Consider the following 15,042-nt stretch of genomic DNA (forward strand, 5'->3'; position numbering starts at 1 on the left):
GTCCACTCACACACACAAACTCACCAATCCATCAACCCACGACCAAACACAAAGATCCAATCGCACACAAACATATTCACAGAAACTCATATGCAAACCTACAAACTGCACATGCACAACCACAAACACAAAAACTCTAACCCAACCATCAATAAATGCAATAACAACACACACATGTACCCATCCACCCACACACAATCTCATTCACACAAAAATATCTATCTATCTATCTATCTATCTATCTATCTATCTATCTATCTGTCTGTCTGTCTGTCTGTCTGTCTGTCTGTCTGTCTATCTATCTATCTATCTATCTATCTATCTATCTATCTATCTATCTATCTATCCATCCTAAACTAACCTATCCATATAAGGGAACACACATGCACAACATCACACATCAGTAAAGAAGCAAAAACACAAAATCCAGACCTAATTGTTTTGCCAGGGTTTTTTAAATTTATATCGCAGACCGATTTTGCTTACCTCCAATGATTGCTGCGTCCATTGCGGCGTCGCTGCTGGCATCAGCTATAAAAAGATCAACACATTTTAAAGTCACTTAGATGTAAAGAACCAATGATCACATTAGGATTTATTACATAGTAAGGTCAATCAGTGACAGCATGGGTTGTCTCATCAGAGCCTAAAGACTGCTTTGCTCATGGCATTATAAACATTACCTTCTGAGAGAATGGCTCAAAAGAATTAAGATGTTTTCCCACTTAAATGCTTTTTTTCAGTGTTGTTCTGAAAATGACATGGCTTTTGACATTACTGTAGATTTCCTAAAAATCTAATAAAATGTAAATTTAAAATAATAAAATAAAGAATATATGTTTCCTAGGAGCCTGGGAAGGAAAAAAAGACTGATCTAAATCCAAGGCCGATTTGTTAAAGTGAAAATATGGACCCAAAAAAGTAAATGTGTCTGTGAGTGCTAGGGATCTCAGCTGGCTTGGATTTGGCCTGGTACTACCCATGACACATGACCCAGGACATCTCCCTCCTCCTTTCCAAATCCTATCCTACTGCTGCCCCTTCTGATCCTCTCCCCACCATCCTTATTCCGAAGACCTACCCCCTTCTTATTCCTTACCTAACCTCCTTTTTCAATATCTCTCTCTCCTCTGCTATTTTCCCGACCGCTTTCAAGCATGCCACCATCATCCCCATTCTGAAGACACCTTATGCTGATCCCCTTCTTCCCTCAAACTTCCATCCAGTCTCACTTCTCCCTTTCCTTTCTAAGAAACTTGAACACTTAGTCTACTCCCAGCTCTCTGATTTTGTCACCAACCTTTCTCTCGTTCCCGCCTCTCAATCTGGCTTCCGCCCTAGACACTCCCCTGAAACTGCTCTCACTTATGTTCTCAATTCCCTCCTCACTGCTCGCTACTCTAAGCAATCCTCAGTCCTTATGCTTCTTGACCTCTCTGCTGCCTTTGATACCGTCGATCACCCTTTACTTCTCAGCATGCTTTCCTCTTTTGGTTTCAAAGGTTCTGTTCTCAACTGGCTCTCCTCTTACCTTTCCTCCTGCTCTTTTGCTGTCTCTTGGGGCGGTCGCATCTCCTCTACTCTTCCCCTAAACTACGGTGTACCCCAAGGCTCTGTTCTTGGCCCTTTGTACTCTCTCCCTACACCTCCCTTCTTGCCCCTATCATCCCTTCCTTTGGAATTTCCTACCATTTTTATGCTGATGACACCCAGCTCTTCCTTTCCTTCTCCTCCTTCACTCCTGATCTACACCTTAATTTCTCTTCTTGCCTTACTGCTATTAAAAACTGGATGTCTTCCCATTTTCTCTCTCTCAACACTGATAAAACTGAAGTCCTATTCTTTCCCTCCAACACTCTTCCCCCTCCCTCTCCTCTTCCTTTTATTCACTTCCCCACCTCTGATCTCCCCATCTCTGACCACGCTTGCAATCTAGGCCTCCACTTTGACTCTTCCCTCTCCGTCACATACCATATCTCTCTTACCTCTCGTGCCTGTCTCTACCACCTCTTTAACATTCAGAAACTGCGCTCCTCTCTTACTTTCCACGCCACTATACATTTAATGTCTTCCCTCATCTTCTCTCGCCTCTTCTTTTGCTCTTCTATCCTATTTGGACTCCCTGCCTCTCACCTTGCCCCCTCAAATCCCTCTACCACTCTGCTATCCGTACCCTCTGTCTCCTTGATCCTCATGATTCCATTTCCTCCTTGCTCTCTTACCTTAGCTGGCTTCCCTTTCATTCCCAACTCAAATTTAATTTCCTCTGTCTTGTCTTTAAATCTATTCATGACCTTGCTCCCCCTTATCTTTCCTCTCTCCCATTGTTCTACACTCCTTCCCGCTTCCTCCGTTCTGCTGACCTCTTCCTACTCTCTGTTCCCCCGCCCCCATGTGCCTCGTCTCACTTTCGCTCCTTTCAGCTCCTAGCCCCCCTACATTGGAACTCCCTACCTCTCTCTCTATCTGCTCCATCCCCACCTTTTCCTCCTTCCGTGCTTCCTTGAAATCTCTTCTCCATTCCCCACCTTGAAACTGCTCTTTCTCTCTCCACATGTCTCTACCCTTCTTACCTCTCCCTACCTATTTCCTCTCCTATTACTCTCACCTGTTGTTTTCTTTACGGCTAATTGCCCTGGTCACTGTTTTGTTGGTTTGACTCATGTTTTATAATTGCTTCTACTGTTATAAACTACTATTTACCTTGTTGTAATAATGTGAATCGCTTTGGAGTAAAACGCTATATAAATACAATAAATACAATACAATACAATACACATATAAAGCAGCAGGTTAGTCGAGCCAACAAATTTTTCTGTCGCGTGCATACAAAAAGAACATGATTTTCTCACATTCCCACTGCCACTTCTATTTTCAGGGCCTCATTACGAGGTGGGCGCAAAGGGATACTGGGCACCGTTAAGGACATAGGTGCCGGTAATCCCTTTGCGCCCTATTCCGAGGTCCCTTAGCAGGTCCCGCTATGGGTGCCTGGTTTTACCTGGCGCCCTTGGCGGGAGCCGCAAAGGGACCAGGGAGCAAATAACGGTACCACAAATTGCGGTACCGTTATAACCTCCCTGCCCATTCCCATTGAGCCCTGAGGGGGCTCAAATGGGAATGGGGATTGCCTTTTTCAGTGGGGATTTACCGGTCCCTCCAAGGTCAGAATGGGCCGGTAAGTCCCCATTGAACCAGGTCAGAGTCGGTACCGGTATTGGAGGTAGCCATGGTGCTCGGAATGCGGCCCACAGTGTCTTCATGGTCAGGACCCACAATCAGGGGGTAGCAGAGCACTATGCATGGCAAAGAGGCTCATTTGACACAGGAGATAACGCATGTAACAATCGCATGCGTTGCACAGTATCGGAAACATTGGGGGAGAACATTGGGCCTCGTGATTAGTTCAGGGATGCAGTCCATTTTTGGTGTTAGTTCTTCTCCTGCCACTTTTGGGTCCATAACAGAATTACCACCAGGTTTACCGCATTGACGAATTTTGACATTGTATGCGAAGTGGAGTATTTACCGCCAGCATATTGGTTACTTGTTCTTCAAAAACAGCATATTTGCTGTGGCGTAATTACTGCTTAGTGTAAATCTGCAAACATCCCAATGGAGTTCTATGGACTACAAAAATGGGAAGCAATACTGTTTTACCGCCAGTCGTAATTCGACAGTAAATCTGGGAGATGATAGAAAGGTGGCGATTGTAGGAGTTGAAATCTTGGGAGGGAGGTTGGTAGAGCTGGGTTTGGGGTTAGTCAAATGGTTTGAGGCAGGATTTGGGTGAACAGCAGGGTTAAAAGTCCCTTTCCGAACTGGAAGGGTGAGGGGAGAATCTGAGTAACATGGGCAGTTTGTTCCCTATGGATGGCCCAGTCTTCCATGGGCCTGGCACCATGTGCTGTGGTAGCAGCCCAGCAGCACTGTGTCGATCTGAAGATAACATGTTTCTTGAAAATACTGTTCTGCTAATTTTAAATGAGATGGTAGTCCCATGGAAGCGACCGCATCTGCAGCCCTGTCTGTGGGCTTTCCATACTTTTCTAGTTGGAGTGTCCAAAAGCGCACAGGATTTTGGGCAGTGCATAGTTGCTGTGCATTTTTTCACCCCGATCAGAAATTAAATGGTAATGCGGGCCGCCATACAGCATGCACGACAGCTGGCATTACACTTATGCCCTATGGATTCCGCCTGCTTTGATGCTGTTAGATATCTGGTTGTTTTGGGATAACAGGTGCAGTGGATTTGTTACTCTGTAACCTGATAGTTCGGAAAATAAATCCAAAATGGCACTGAACGCTAAAACAGTTAGAATGATTGTCGCTTCATATGTTTTTTATTCTGTGTTATTTATTGATGAATTCAAAATGAGGTCCTTTATTTTATCCAGTAAACACCTTGAGAGGAGCATGACCATGTCTTTGGGTGTTTTTTGAACTTCACCATCTAGTATAAGTGCCATTACTACCATTATTCATAAAAAATAATGTTAATAACAATAGAAGTACAGAAAACACAGTATGTATTTTTGTCCATTACAATCACATTTCAAGTAATAGACAATTCAATGGCCATGCAGAAGAGTGGCTGCATAACAGGTAATCTTCCTCACTCCAAGTCCTACGCTTCGTCGCATTCATAACTACGCGAGATGCCCTCATTCCTGACAGGCTTTTATATGTTTTCCCTGGATATTTTTCTCTCTTAACAGAAAAAAAGTCTGATGGATACTCCTCCTTTTTTTGTTTTGTTTTTTTGTTTTTATTGTGGTTTAGGTTGCTCTTACTCAACCTTACACACATTACAGGACAATGAAAAACACAAAATTTACAATTGAACATTATGAAAAATTATTTCATATTCGAATGATATTCTTCAAAGATTAATAGACAAAACGAAATTAACTAAATCAACGCGGTGTGCAGTGAAAATATCGGAAAAAAAAGGTCGAAAGACAAACTTGTTGAAAAATAAATGTGGAAAAAAAAAGTCGACTTCCTCTTTTTTAATTATATATTTATTTTGGGGTCCGGGAATAAAAAAAAACGGGTAAAACACCCCAAAAAATTCAAAAAAGGTGGTTTGGGGGTGGAACCCCACATTTCGGAAAACTAACATCATAAAAAAAGTGACTTTTTTTTTCGACCTTTTTTTTCTACATTTTGACTTTCTACCTTTTTGTTTTCTATTATATCACTATAAACCAACTAAATCATGAACCATAAAAGGTAACACAATTCTAATTACACAATATTATACATTAAACTTTTTCATAATGTGATTTGCAACTGAAGCTGATTAAAACAATGAAAACATTACCATTTTAAATTAATTAACTCTACTTCACACAGGACTTTTATGACTACATTAATGGCAATTGTTTCCTCCCCACTCGCTATTCTTCTAAAGAAAGACCCTTGACCCAACACTTCATAATTGTATATAAATCGGCCTATAAATCGGCCTAACCATTGAGTTCTAATATGTTTTAGGGCATGGCAATACATTAGAGTATGTTCTCTATTCTGTATTGCAACTGCACAACTACAGAGTTCACATCCGTTATCTATTTCAGTGCCTAATTATCGAATATGGGAAATCTCATCCGTAGGTAACAAATTCAAACTGAATCTTAGAAAGTGGCTTGCCCAAAATCCGTTGGGAACCTTTTTCAAATGTTTAGGGATTGCACCCCGTAGATTGTCTAAGGGTGACAGGCTTTTGTATAATTTATATTCTCTCATCTTGGTCTTAGTGTTGATCCAGTCATTCTTAAATAGCAACTTCTTAACCCCATTTGGATGTCTTGCGGATAACTCAATGGCACTCAACACTCCTTCAGCCCTTTCCTTAACATGGATCACAGCACTCCCAGTTGCTCAGTGTAGTGCTTCCGCTAGGTCTTCATAGAGAGTGCCCCTCTAATGGGATGGATAGCTTTCTCCGAGATACCACTCAGGGAAGGTAGGCCTGGAACCTTAGTGCCACAATGAGTACATAATCTGGTAGGCTCAATGCTCCTTTCACGACCCGCAATTCGATCTTATTGCATGGTAATGATCGTAAACCTTGACTGATCTCAGTGCCATACAGAAGTCCTGGCACTACCTTTGTCTTGGAAAACAGCAGGGTGCATAGGGAGAATATGCAATATTGCGATTTATTTCATCTGTGATGCAGCTTGCAAAGCTTTTACCATTAAACGCGTCATGAGAACACCCATGTCATCAGTTGCATCCATATGGAAACCTAAATAAATTGATATCCCAGTGACCACTTTTTATTGATGCAAAGTTCGTTTAACAATGAGTTTTCCTTGACTGCATACAGTTGTCTCTGTAAGCCAGGATCACATCAACCACATAGGTTAAATAGGGGATGATCGCCAAGGGTAAACTTGGAGGGGCATAAAAAGACTTTGGGCCTCATCAGGGGTTGGGCGGCACAGTATAAATGCAGCGGTAACGCTATTACTGCTGCATTACTGCTCCATCTAATCCTGAGTTTGGGCAGAAAGTTGAAGGTTTACCACCAGCTTTTTGCTGCAGGTAAAACTCGCCTCTTTCCACCCATTTGCTGCCCTAATACTGTGGCGCTATTGGCGCCGGTGGTAATAGTGCCAATACTGCCCCACAGAGTCCTATGAACTCTTAAGAAAATGGGGGGTAACAGCATTGCCGCAACTCAGGATCCGGCGCTATTTGCTTTGGCGTTATCCCGGAGGCTTTACCGCAGAGATACCGCCAAACTTCTGATGAGGCCCTTTGTCAAGAAATCACCCAGATCAGATAAGTAAAGGTTACAAAGGCATGGAGCTAAAACTCAGCCCTAATGGAGTCCCCTCTTCACAAAAACTCTCTCCGTCAGGGCACCATGCCCATTCAACGTTACTTGCAGGAGCATTTGCTCTTGTAAACCGACTAAGATCGAAAGGAACGGGCCAGGTATCTGCCAGTCCTTCAATTTCTGCCATAATAAATTGTGGTTAACATAATCAAAAGCCTGTGTAAAATCCACCACAGCCATATAGAGTGGCAGCTTGCCAGGCCTTAGCGATTCCTCTCTCAACCACTTTGTCATTAACCTCCATCCCCAACCCCTTTCAGAAACCGGTCTGGAATTTCTGGAGTCTGCCAGGTTGTGCGGCCCAGTTCTCCAGATCCCGCAAAACCAGACATGGAAAGATCTTGCTCTCACTGTCAAGGAGGGAGATAGGTTGATAGTTACAAGGACCTGACCTATCTCCCTTCTTATAAATAGGAATAACAATGGCACTATGCCAAGATGCTGGGAGCTCCTTTCCCATCACGACTGATGAAAACAAGACAAATAGGACCTTAGTCCACAACAGAGGACTATCTTTAAGAACAGCATTGGACACACCATAGGCCCTACAGCCCGGGAGTTAGAGGAGTTCTTGATTGTTATCAGTTCCAGGGACCATGTTAGGTCAGTCACCCTCTGCAATAGGGTTACTCCTCCTCCTTTTGGCCCGGTCCTTAATAGTCCCTCTTCCCTTCCTTCTTCCTATAGATGCCTAAACTCTTCCAAGAAGAGGCTCGTAGACACTACTACAGGAGGCTGATATGATGTGAAAGAGTAGGATTTAGAGTAGTAAAGATTACCCATCTGTAATTCGGCCGTTACCCCCTCAGAAATCTTCATCCTTTTCATAACTACTTTAAGGAATACCAAATCTGGGCCATCGAGGTGCTCCCCCACAGAGGAGAAAATATGAACTTCCAATAGTTTTGCAAAATAAACACATCCGTTCATGGAATTAGAATGTGCACTTGCAAAGCAGTTTAAGGGTTTGCTACGGATGGAACTTCTTACCCGAAAGATGGGCAGCACTCCTCCCGCCCTTCCGACCTTTTGCTGGGCAACATAGTTTGTGATGAGGCCCACAAAGTAGCCTTGCACACATCTGGCAAGGGGATGTCACTTTCCTGTGTCCATGACGCATCTATAACCCTGGTGGATTTTCTTGGAACTAGATGGGGCCTAGGTACCTGAAAGCTCCCATAAGATTTGACTACAGTTAACTAGTATTTATTCCACTGCTGGGGATATCTGTCGCTCTCACTGGCGGAGGCTGTGCTCCTTGAGCAGCCGCTCTCAATGTAACTAACAGGTAGTACGAGTTCCTGAAATCTGCCACTATCCCGATAGACAAGAACTGTGCCATGCACATCCAGTAAGTGTTGCAGGGACGCTTCATCCAATGAGGCAGATGGAAAACAGATGGAAGACGAATCGACTGATTGGCATGGAAGGGAGGCAAGACCTAGGACAAGAAGCTGGGACTGTCCTCAAGATCAGCCTGTTTTCGTACCCCCACAAATATGGCGGAGAAGCTACCAATGATCTTGATTCTTAACGGTGTCAGGCAGACGTCATTGCCACTAGATGAAGTATCATAAGAATCACTGACAACATAAAAAATAATTATTAGAATTCCCTGCATGTCAACCTAGAATCCTTTTCAGGAGTAAAACCGTTTGTCTGAAGTATTTCACATGTTATACCATTGACTGCTGGGGGCTTAGCTCCTGTAGGTGTAGAGGGTCGGGGAATTACCTGTAATTACATTTGGGTAGGTCAGGGGGGTAGGATTAGTATGGGCTGTTTTGAATGCCCTCATTGAGGAAAGCACATGTGCTGAGGTTCCTGTGTTCATGTGACTAGGCAGATTACATACTGCACATTTAACTGAATGGGAACCACACAGGACGTCTTGTGACTAAGGAGGAGAGTTTGGGTGGTTTCAGGCGCGATTAGGGAGCAATGATAAGTCTCACAAGAACCTGAGTGCCAGCTGAATCTTGAATAAGTAATTTATTTCAATTCACGAGTTGGCGGAGGTGGACATTCACATAAGCTAACCACACAACCTGAACACAGGCATTGGGGAATCCTTTATGACGCCATGTAGGATCTAGGTACCAACCATACACAGGCTACTAGGCAGACTAGATTAGCCTGGTCGCTTTATAAGTTTCTGTTTGGTAGATATTTTACGGTTTCTAGGATAGACCACATTTCAGTTATCCTGTCTGGAAAAAAGAAAAGAGAACTAAACAATATGCTATCCAGCTTTAGTTAAGTGTGACTTGCTGGGTCTGTAAGCCTCTACTCAATGGGCTTCCCTATGAAATACGGGCAACATCTGTGAATGTGTTGGGTTTTCCAAAGTAATTGCTGCGACTTTACACCAACCACTGACACTGCAATATAAGCATTAGACAAAGGCAAGTTAGTGAAGGATTGGCATTAATTACTATAAGCATGGTTACCAAGCAACCGGTTTACACCTGTTTTGACCTGGAGAATGGCTCATCCGGGTGGTGCAGGATACACTTTCATTTTGGCGTGGTCCGTTAGGAGGCAGTCAACCCCCTACCACCGCTAATGCTGCATACTATTTTGTTAATATAATCCTGGCAGAGGTAGGTAAGACACCACCAAGATTTAGGCCACTTTAAAGCTAATCTAATTCATTTCTATTTTTTAAATAGTTGTCGCAGAGACTCTCTGACACCTCGAAACTCGCACACACAGATATGATGTCTAACACCTTTATTTAGGCACAGGGAGATGTTAAGTGAAAGCCTTATAGGTACAACAAGGCGGGAAATAGCAACTTATGTGGGAATTTAGTAATTGTAATTGTTTATTTGAACAGCGCTTATACATAGGTGAAGTGCTATAAAGCGCTTTAAGGCAGGAAGAGAGCAGGGGAATACAGTAGTCATTCTTAGGCCTTGAGGTTTCTGAATGATCGAACAAAAAGGTAACCAGTGTGCTACACCAGATGGCATTTCCCCTAGTGCAAGTGCATGACGTGTTGCAAGCGCAACCAGATAAGGGAGGGGAGACAATGGGGGGACAGGACAGGGGGATGGGGCAACAAGAGTTAAGTGCAGAGAGGTTACCCCTCTCGTAGGAAGGATCTAAATGCAACAGTGAGGGCTATGAAGAACACAGCATACACCAGTGCAGGGGTTAATGCTTCTCTTATTCTAAGCAGGACCCAATGATTCTGAGTCTACATGGATTCCATAATCTACAAAAAATGTCATGTTTAAGGTTATTACCATGTGCTAATCCTGCATTCACGGACGTTTTGGAGGTCCAATCCTTATTTAATGCTCCTGGTGGGACATCACTGTTTGCTGATGCCCTCTGGAGTTCTTCCATCAGCGGGGCAATACCCATCGGCTCCTGGAATTGGTCTGACTTCTCCTTCGATGGGTAGGCGAACACCGGTTTCCTACTGGAATGATTGGCCTTCTCCTGTGCTCTGTGGTTCAATACCCCTTCTTGATTTTCCCTTGCGCTCATTAAGTCAAAACTCATCACCTCTAGATAGGGGATTGGCTGTAAGCAAATCTCTTACACCTGTGCTCTTTCATTTCGTTATCTGTCTTGCTAGTCCCCCCAGTCAGGAACCGTAACTCGAAAAGGAAAAAATGCGCTCCTTGGTATGCAAAACCCTGGAAACTCCCCTGCAGCCTGTCTCAATGGGAAGAGCAATGTAAAACAACTACAACTCCTCTGAGGCCGACCAAGCAATAACAGCGCAGGGACGTAATACGGCACGTCATGTGTGTCCCATATTGTAGCAGCAGCCTGCATGTACCGACCTCCTACCCTTTTATGCGACTTGCCGTTGGATTATCTCATGGATTTGTTTGCTATGTTTCTGTGCTCTTGACCCTGCCTGCTCCTGGATCGCTATGGTGATGTTTCAGGTTGATACCTCCTTGGTTCTACGCAGCGGCTGTTGCTACTCCTGGGTTCTTAAAGCTGAACTTGGATACTTTTGTTTGAGAGTAACGAATTCATTCCTGATTTCTCCAGAACTCTTCTGAGGACACAGGACTCTTCTGCGACTTTGTTGGAAATTATCATGTGGGTGGATTGACTCCTTACTAGTTCGTTCAAGCGCTGCCCTGGATAGGTCGTTCAGCTTTTATGGTGATTTCTGGTTTTGTTTTCTTTGGGCACCGATAATTCGCCAGGAGGTTGCCTGACCTATGGGCAGGACTGCCATCTGATTTTACCAGGATTCGCTCCTCTCTTCTCCTGCCATTCCTGTTGGCTTTTTACTCACCTCCTCATGTATTCCTGTGTATGATAATGGGAGGGGGCATGGTCCGAATACCAGATAGTAGGTAACTCTGTTTCCCTCTCTTTTTGTAGATGGACCCCAAATTAATCAGCGCCTCAGCCTTTTTGCCCAAGCCTCCTTCACCTTTGTTGTGGCTACCTTTCCAGGAGCCGTTTTCTTGGGAGGAAAGTCGAGTGCAGCACAATCCAAAAATATTCTTGTTCTGCCTCTCTCACAACCATAAAATCCAGACACCCTGAGAGTCCTTTCCATGGGTTCCAGTGATCATTTTGTATCAGGTTCTCTAGGCATTGGGCCACATTTGTCTCTAGACCCAGGTCAACAAGTCGACCCACCTTGTACCCTGATCTTACCCCAGTTCGGGTTCCATTGGTCTCACTATTTTTCTCTTACTCCCCCCGCCCCCGGGCCTTCTTTGGCCTTGTGGGCTTGGCCAATGTTGGTTCTCTACCTCCTCTTCTTCCTCTCTCTCTCTTCCTCTCCTTCTCTCCTCCAACAAACTTCTGCTCTCACTCTCCTTCTTCTTCCTCCTACTGATATATGTCTTGATTCCTTTGGCCCTCGTTGGCTTGGCCATTGGGGGATCGCTATCTTGCCACTCTCTACCCCTCCTCTGTCTCCCTCCTCTCCCTGATGTTACTTTCTTCCTCCACATTCCTTTCTCTGTAACTCTCCTCCAAGTTCCCTCTCTGTCCCTTTTCTACCAGCAACCTTAACGTGATGTAATACTCCTTTTCCCTTCTCTGTCCCTCCAGATACTCCAATGATTTCCTGATGCAATCCTTGTCCTTCTGTATGAATTTTCTTTCTGCCTTCACCCTGCTGGTGATTTTCCTCTTCACCTCCAACCAGCTCTCTGTCTTCTAACACCTGGTTTTCCTGGCCCGAGGTCCTTATGTCCACCTCCTTTCATTATGGTTAAGCTTCTCCCCCGCCCCTCTTAACTCCAGGTGAGTTTTCTATAAACAGATTTTAATCATTTGCCCAACATTTAAGGTCAGGCACAAGTTTCATGATTGTTTTCTTTCCTGTTGATCCACTTGGACTGTATGTGTGGTACTGTCTATGGTCATCTGCCCGTGTATATGTAAGGAAGCTTTCTAACAGGGAGCGACTCTGGGCTAAATTACACGTTTGGGGAATCCAATGTGGAATCCTGTGTGGTCTCTTAGCCATATATTACATGGCCTTCACATGGGCACACATCTCTGTGTTAGATTAAACACACAAGGCGATTTGTCTGGAGAGGTCCCCACTAAAAGAGGCATAAGGCAAGGATGTAGCCTTGCTTCACGTCTCTTCAATCTTTACCTGGCTGATCTAAACAAAGGATTAGAACACCATTTCTTAGCAAGCCCCAGAATTGGTAAGCAGCCCTTATACTGGATCGCTTATGCAGACTACGTGGTCTTGCTCGATTACTTTCCTAGAGGACTACAACGCATCCTTTCAGCATTTGGCACTTATGCAGAAGCCAATGATTTAATAGTGAATCCGACTAAAATATAAAGATCTTGTCATTCAGGAGACTCCGTAAGAGCTCTATACATTTTAAGTGGTCCCTCCAAGATCAGGTTGTGCCTGTGGCCACTGAACCCATTTACCTGGGTATTCAACTACGCTCAATTCACACAAAATAGCTACTAGAACAAGATCTTGATCTCCAGATAATCTTGCTCTTGGCACAGATGGAAAAGATCTATAGCACCTTCTGTAAATTCTTTATATGGCCATTGATAACAATTTATAAAGCAAATGTCATTCCGTCTTTGCTGCACGGCTTGGACACAGTGCCCTTTTCCATACACTAAATTGAACCGAAGGCAGAATTTAGAAAAGAATTTTCCATGTCCCATCTAGCTATCCCATACCATCTCTGAGGTATGAACTGGGGCTGCACTCCCTAAACACGTACCTCGACTGAAAGATACTGACATTCTTTAGGTCAATATGGTCACCAGGTGAAGATTACCTCTACACAGATATAGCAGCTGAGATCAAAAGAGGAACTAGTCAGTTTCTACAAGATGTATTCATCCAGGCGAGACAAATGATGGAGAAATGTGACCGCTCCGTCGACGATCTTGTCCAAAATCCCACTGGCGTAAAAAACAAGCTCTTCTACGAATAGACTGGATCCATACCATTGAGCAGATACGGGAGCAAACAACATTCTGCTCTTTGTCCAGCTTCGCCAAACCAAGTGGACACTTGCCAAACTATTTAGCCCGCTTTCCAAGTGCCAAACTGAGATCTGAATTCCTTAAGAGTGAGCATTAATCTCGTTAGAACAGGAGAGATTTGATCGATTTACGACAATGCCATAACCAAACCAGCAATGTGTTCCTCATGTAAAGGAAATGTTGTACAGAAACTGCACCATCTACGCACTAGTTGTGATGGTACCAGGGACGCTCTGGAAAATCTTTTGGGTGGCTTTGCCGATGAAAAGACCTGGATCTCTACAAAGGCATTTGGGGAAAGACTAATAGCGGGCCATGAAAGATGCCTAACCATTGCTGTCTTAAAGACTCTGGAAAAATTAGGTTTTTTTGTATTGAAGCAATGCATTTCTCTCCTTTTAATTGTATCAACATTGTTATATATCAATGCTTGTTATCTATTGTATTTTCTTTTGCTATGTTTTTGTCAAAAGTCGAAAAACGCTGCTAAAACACAATTATAAAAAAAGTAACGAAGCTTTCTAACGGAATATCTAAGTTCTGGCTCTGTTCACAAGAGTTTGAGAGTTTGAATTCATAAGCTGTTCGCATGATAGACCAACCAAGCTCAGAGACGTGAGCGATTCTGCAAAGTCCTGGTTTGTATCTATACATTTCTGCTTGGGGTCTGTGCTTGTGGCCCACACCTGTTTCTGATTGGCCAGTGGCATAGGGCGGGTGTGTGCACTGAGGTTGGGGAGGGGAGAGAAGCTCTGCAGGATCCCTGTTTACCACCTCAAAGGCTCGTGTCACACTGCGTGCAACTTCCCCTCATCCCAGTCTCTTGAACCTCTTCCCTGATGTGTCAGAGTCACTGCAGACAGATAAGGATTAGGGCTGGCACGATGGTATGAGCACATGGCCCACGTTCAGGGGTGTCTCACAGCCTTCTCTCACCAGCAGAACTGGACTGGGAAAATAGCTGTGACAAATATGTTTCTGGAAACACTATCTTTGTTAAAGTTTTGGAGGAAGGAAGCAAATAAGAATGTAGATGGGAATGTAATTGTAAATTGATCTAATGTAATTTCAGAATGTGTGGTCGTTTGAAAGACTGGGCCTCGAGTCAAGAGATAGAAGCCATTTTGGTTGCTGTGTGTCGAAACATGAAGTGAAAGAAAGTATGAAGACTTCCATGTATTCACTTGTATGTTTAAATTGACTATGCCAGCATCATTATTTTAGAACAGATTCTTGCATCGCCAAATTGTTTTATGTGTACACTGATATGTTGCTTTCGCACTACTACTGCTTTACACGTTTTCATACCTTAATTGCACTCAATGCTTACAGCTGCAGAGTTAACTTTCACAACCACAGTTCTGAACTTGGGATGTTTGGGACCGCCTCGCTATACATAATCAAGTATTTTGTTAACTGGAGACGACCACCCCTTTCCAAAGACACCATTTAATGTTCCACTCTCCTGTATCCGAAATAATAGGGCATAACATGTATACATAGGGGTTGTTTTAGTGGAGAAGGGCACGATTTGAAATGAGTTCGTTTGTGTCTCTGTTTATTTGTTCTTGTCTTCTTCAGCGCTGTCGATTAAAGATTTCCTGAACTAACTGCAACCTACATTGATCTCGGCATTTGATTTGTACGCGCACCATAGAACGTTTAAATGATGCTCTTTTAGTGGTGGATTACTGAAGCAACCATTGCCTCCTCCTAGG

The 15,042-nt window shown here is 43.7% G+C and overlaps 1 protein-coding gene across 1 annotated transcript in view; it reads right to left on the reverse strand.

Moving 5' to 3' along the window:
* Positions 1-15,042, reverse strand: part of LOC138488884 (glycophorin-C-like) — a 273,760-nt gene that overhangs the window by 200,916 nt on the left and 57,802 nt on the right. Inside the window, exon 2 of the mRNA XM_069616254.1 lies at positions 487-531. Coding sequence (XP_069472355.1) covers positions 487-531 — 45 coding nt within the window. The remainder of the gene's footprint in view (positions 1-486; positions 532-15,042) is intronic.

Source organism: Ambystoma mexicanum, chromosome 9, assembly GCF_040938575.1.
Source record: "Ambystoma mexicanum isolate Mex_15411 chromosome 9, UKY_AmexF1_1, whole genome shotgun sequence".
NCBI classification, from domain to species: domain Eukaryota; kingdom Metazoa; phylum Chordata; class Amphibia; order Caudata; family Ambystomatidae; genus Ambystoma; species Ambystoma mexicanum.